This window comes from Apaloderma vittatum, unplaced genomic scaffold (assembly GCF_000703405.1).
Source record: "Apaloderma vittatum isolate BGI_N311 unplaced genomic scaffold, ASM70340v1 scaffold9672, whole genome shotgun sequence".
Lineage (NCBI taxonomy): Eukaryota > Metazoa > Chordata > Aves > Trogoniformes > Trogonidae > Apaloderma > Apaloderma vittatum.
The window spans coordinates 1-2839 of NW_009705236.1; the positions used below are offsets into that span (position 1 = coordinate 1).

Here is a 2839-nt window from a genome sequence, read left to right on the forward strand (position 1 = left end):
GACATGGTGGCGGGTCGTCCCGTGTGTGTGTCCCCGCCGGGGGTCACCCCCTGGATGACCAGGCACAAGCATCGCTGGGGGCTTTCCTGGGGTTCGCTTCCTGCTGGGGCTTCTCGGGTGGCTGGTAAAGGGTTGGGCAATATTTCCCCGGGACCGTGGGAGTGCCGGTGACAGCTTTCTCGCCTCCCTCTTTTCGTGGAGGGAGCAAATACCGGCGATGCCTGCGCCTCCGGGAAACGTGGCGAGATTGGGCAATGGGTTCAAGTGCTGCTGGGGGAAGGGACTCTCCCACGCACACACAAGGGAGCCGGAGGGAATGGGCATCGTTTCCATAGGGAAACAGGCTGGATATGCCGGCATCGCTGCCTGCCACCCGCGGCGGGGGGCTAGGGGCCCACACAGCCTGAGCCTTCTGCACCCACACTTTGGCCAAATTGGTATTCCCCATCGGTGCAAAAGCTTTCATCCTCCCTCTGCTTCCATCTTCCCTCTGTGTTGGCGTTCGGGCTGGAAGCACTCTGACCGGAGTAGAAAGGTCTGCAAGCCCTGGATTGCTCAGAGGAGGAGGCGGAGGAAGAAACAGCAGTGGTGTTTGCCCTGCCCAGGTGCAGGCAGGGTCAGCCCACAGTCTGCAAGGCTTGGCTGTGAGTTATTAAACTTGGCTCAGAAAGGCTTTTCCGTTCTCTGCGTTGGCTCTTCTCACCCGGCAGTGAAGTGGGGGCACTTTGCCACCAGGTCAGCAGCCTGGGAATGGCACCCAGATGCCCAAAACCCAGCACGGGGCTTCCTCTTCCTCCATCTCCCCATCCCCACAAACACAAACCAAAATTCCTCTTGCAGCAGCAAAGACCAGCAAACCCACTGCTGGAGAAGAATCTGGCCTGAGAGTGGGTGGTGGGAGGAGAACACAGCAAATTCCTACTGTCACATCCTGGTCTGGGGGATATATTTTATCCCTGGGGTTAGATGTCTTGAAGGAAGAAGGTGCCTGCAGGTTTCTTGTGTGCTAGGAAGGGGAGCGGAACCATATACCCCTGGGGGATTCTCTCGCTGCTCTTCTTACCCTAGAGAGCGTGAGCAGGAGCGTGATGGTCCCCTGTAGGGCAGTTCTTGGTACAAGATCTGTGCGATGTACCCATCACTGCATCTCGAGGAATATAGAGAGCAGCTGGACTTAGATCTCCTCCCACACTAACCTTCACTTGCTGGAGAGGGGGTTTCTTGGAATGCAAAGCGAGGGCTTAGGCTGGCCTGGATTAGCAGCAAATCAACAGTCAAGTCTTGCCAGCAAATTACATGGGAAGGAGGGAGTGTTTTCCCACCCTCTGCTCTTGGGGTGGCTCCGCTGACATCTCTGACAGCCACAGTTGCATGAGGCAGAGAAAAGAGGGGAACCCCTCCACCAGGGCTTCCCAGCTTTCCTCCTCCCACGTCTTCTCCCTGCCAAGACCAGATGCTTTAGCAGTGCGTGCAGAAAAGTCTGTTGTAGGCAGTTTTTGAAATAACTTGCCTAGAAAGGAAGTTTCTGCACTTCAGAGCTGGCTGCTGCCCCAATCTGGGCACGTCGCTGCTATTTTTTATTTAAATCCAGCTTGAGTGGATGAAGGGTTGATGTCGGGTCTCTACAAATCTTTACCCCTTCTTTTTGTGTCCTCTGGACTGAGAGGTGTCACACGCCGAAACCCTGGCTGGAGTTTTCCCAGGCTCCTTCCTCAGATGCTTTTGTTGCTGTGCTTGCTGTGGGACCGGAGACGGGGAGTCCCGAGAGACTGTCGGGTCACCCTGAGGGTACTGGATGCTGGGGACCGGGTGCTATGCTTAGAAATGATCCCGGGGGACCACGTGGATTTCTGTCACAGCTTGCAGATGCTGGGGACAGGGCGTGTTTGTGAACGAGTCTGTGGGCATTTGCAGCTCTCAGGCTGCCTGTACCTGTCCTGCAATGGGTTTCTCTCCCTCCCCCTCCCAACACCGCCTTATTCGCCTTTCCTGGCAAAATATTTGCATCCTGCGCAGGGGAAATCTAGTGGCTTTCAGCGGCCAGTATCACACAGACAGGAATGTCTTGGCACGCCGGGTTTTCCGTTAGGAAAACAGATGTTTCTGCAGCAACTGAAGTTTTGCAAATAGCTTCCCCTGGGCTCGAAGTGGCAGGAGTCGGCGAGGCGAGTGGTGTGATGAACAATGCCTGTCCCAAACACCATCCTACCCTGTTATGGGAGTGACTTAGGTCTCAGGCTCCAAATCCTGCTGTGCCACATTGTCACCAAGCCTGGATCAGGCCCGGGAAGGAAGGAAGTAAATGCATGAAGGGACCCGACTGAAACAGCCCTGGGAGATGGTGACATCCTAGCAAGACCCTTGCCCTGAGCAGTGCCCCTGCTTGATCCTCTTGCCCTGCCACCAGCCTCCAAGGGCTTGGGGGATGCTCTGGGCTCAGATCTACACCCAATGCCCCCAGTTCCTTTCTGAAGACAGTAACATAAGTACCCTGGATTTTTTTCCCCAAGGGGGTTGGTGGCCAGTGGGTGCCGTAAGTCACTGTTCTCCAATGTTAATGTCCCCAGCTCTTGGACAGGGTCCCCTGAGGTGGTTCCCTGCAGGGCTTTCCCCCATGCTGTGCTGCTCATCAGGCAGCTCAGAAGACCTGCGGCCACCGCAGTGATGCCTCTGACAGGCTGGGCTAGGACTCAAGTCCCTTGACCACCAGGGTCACCTTGGTTTCCCCCCTTGCAAAAACCTTGTGCTCTCTGTCCCCTGCCAGGCTTACCTGCGAGCGGTTGATGTGAAGATCCTGCAGCAGCTGGTGATGGTGAACGAGGGCATCGAGGCGGTGAAG

The 2839-nt window shown here is 56.2% G+C and overlaps 1 protein-coding gene across 1 annotated transcript in view; it reads left to right on the forward strand.

Moving 5' to 3' along the window:
* Positions 1-2764: 2764 nt before the first annotated feature.
* LURAP1 (leucine rich adaptor protein 1) overlaps positions 2765-2839 on the forward strand; it is a gene marked incomplete at its 5' end in the record, with an annotated part of 684 nt that continues 609 nt past the window's right edge. Inside the window, one exon of the mRNA XM_009865314.1 lies at positions 2765-2833. Within this exon, the coding sequence (XP_009863616.1) occupies positions 2765-2833 (69 nt within the window). The remainder of the gene's footprint in view (positions 2834-2839) is intronic.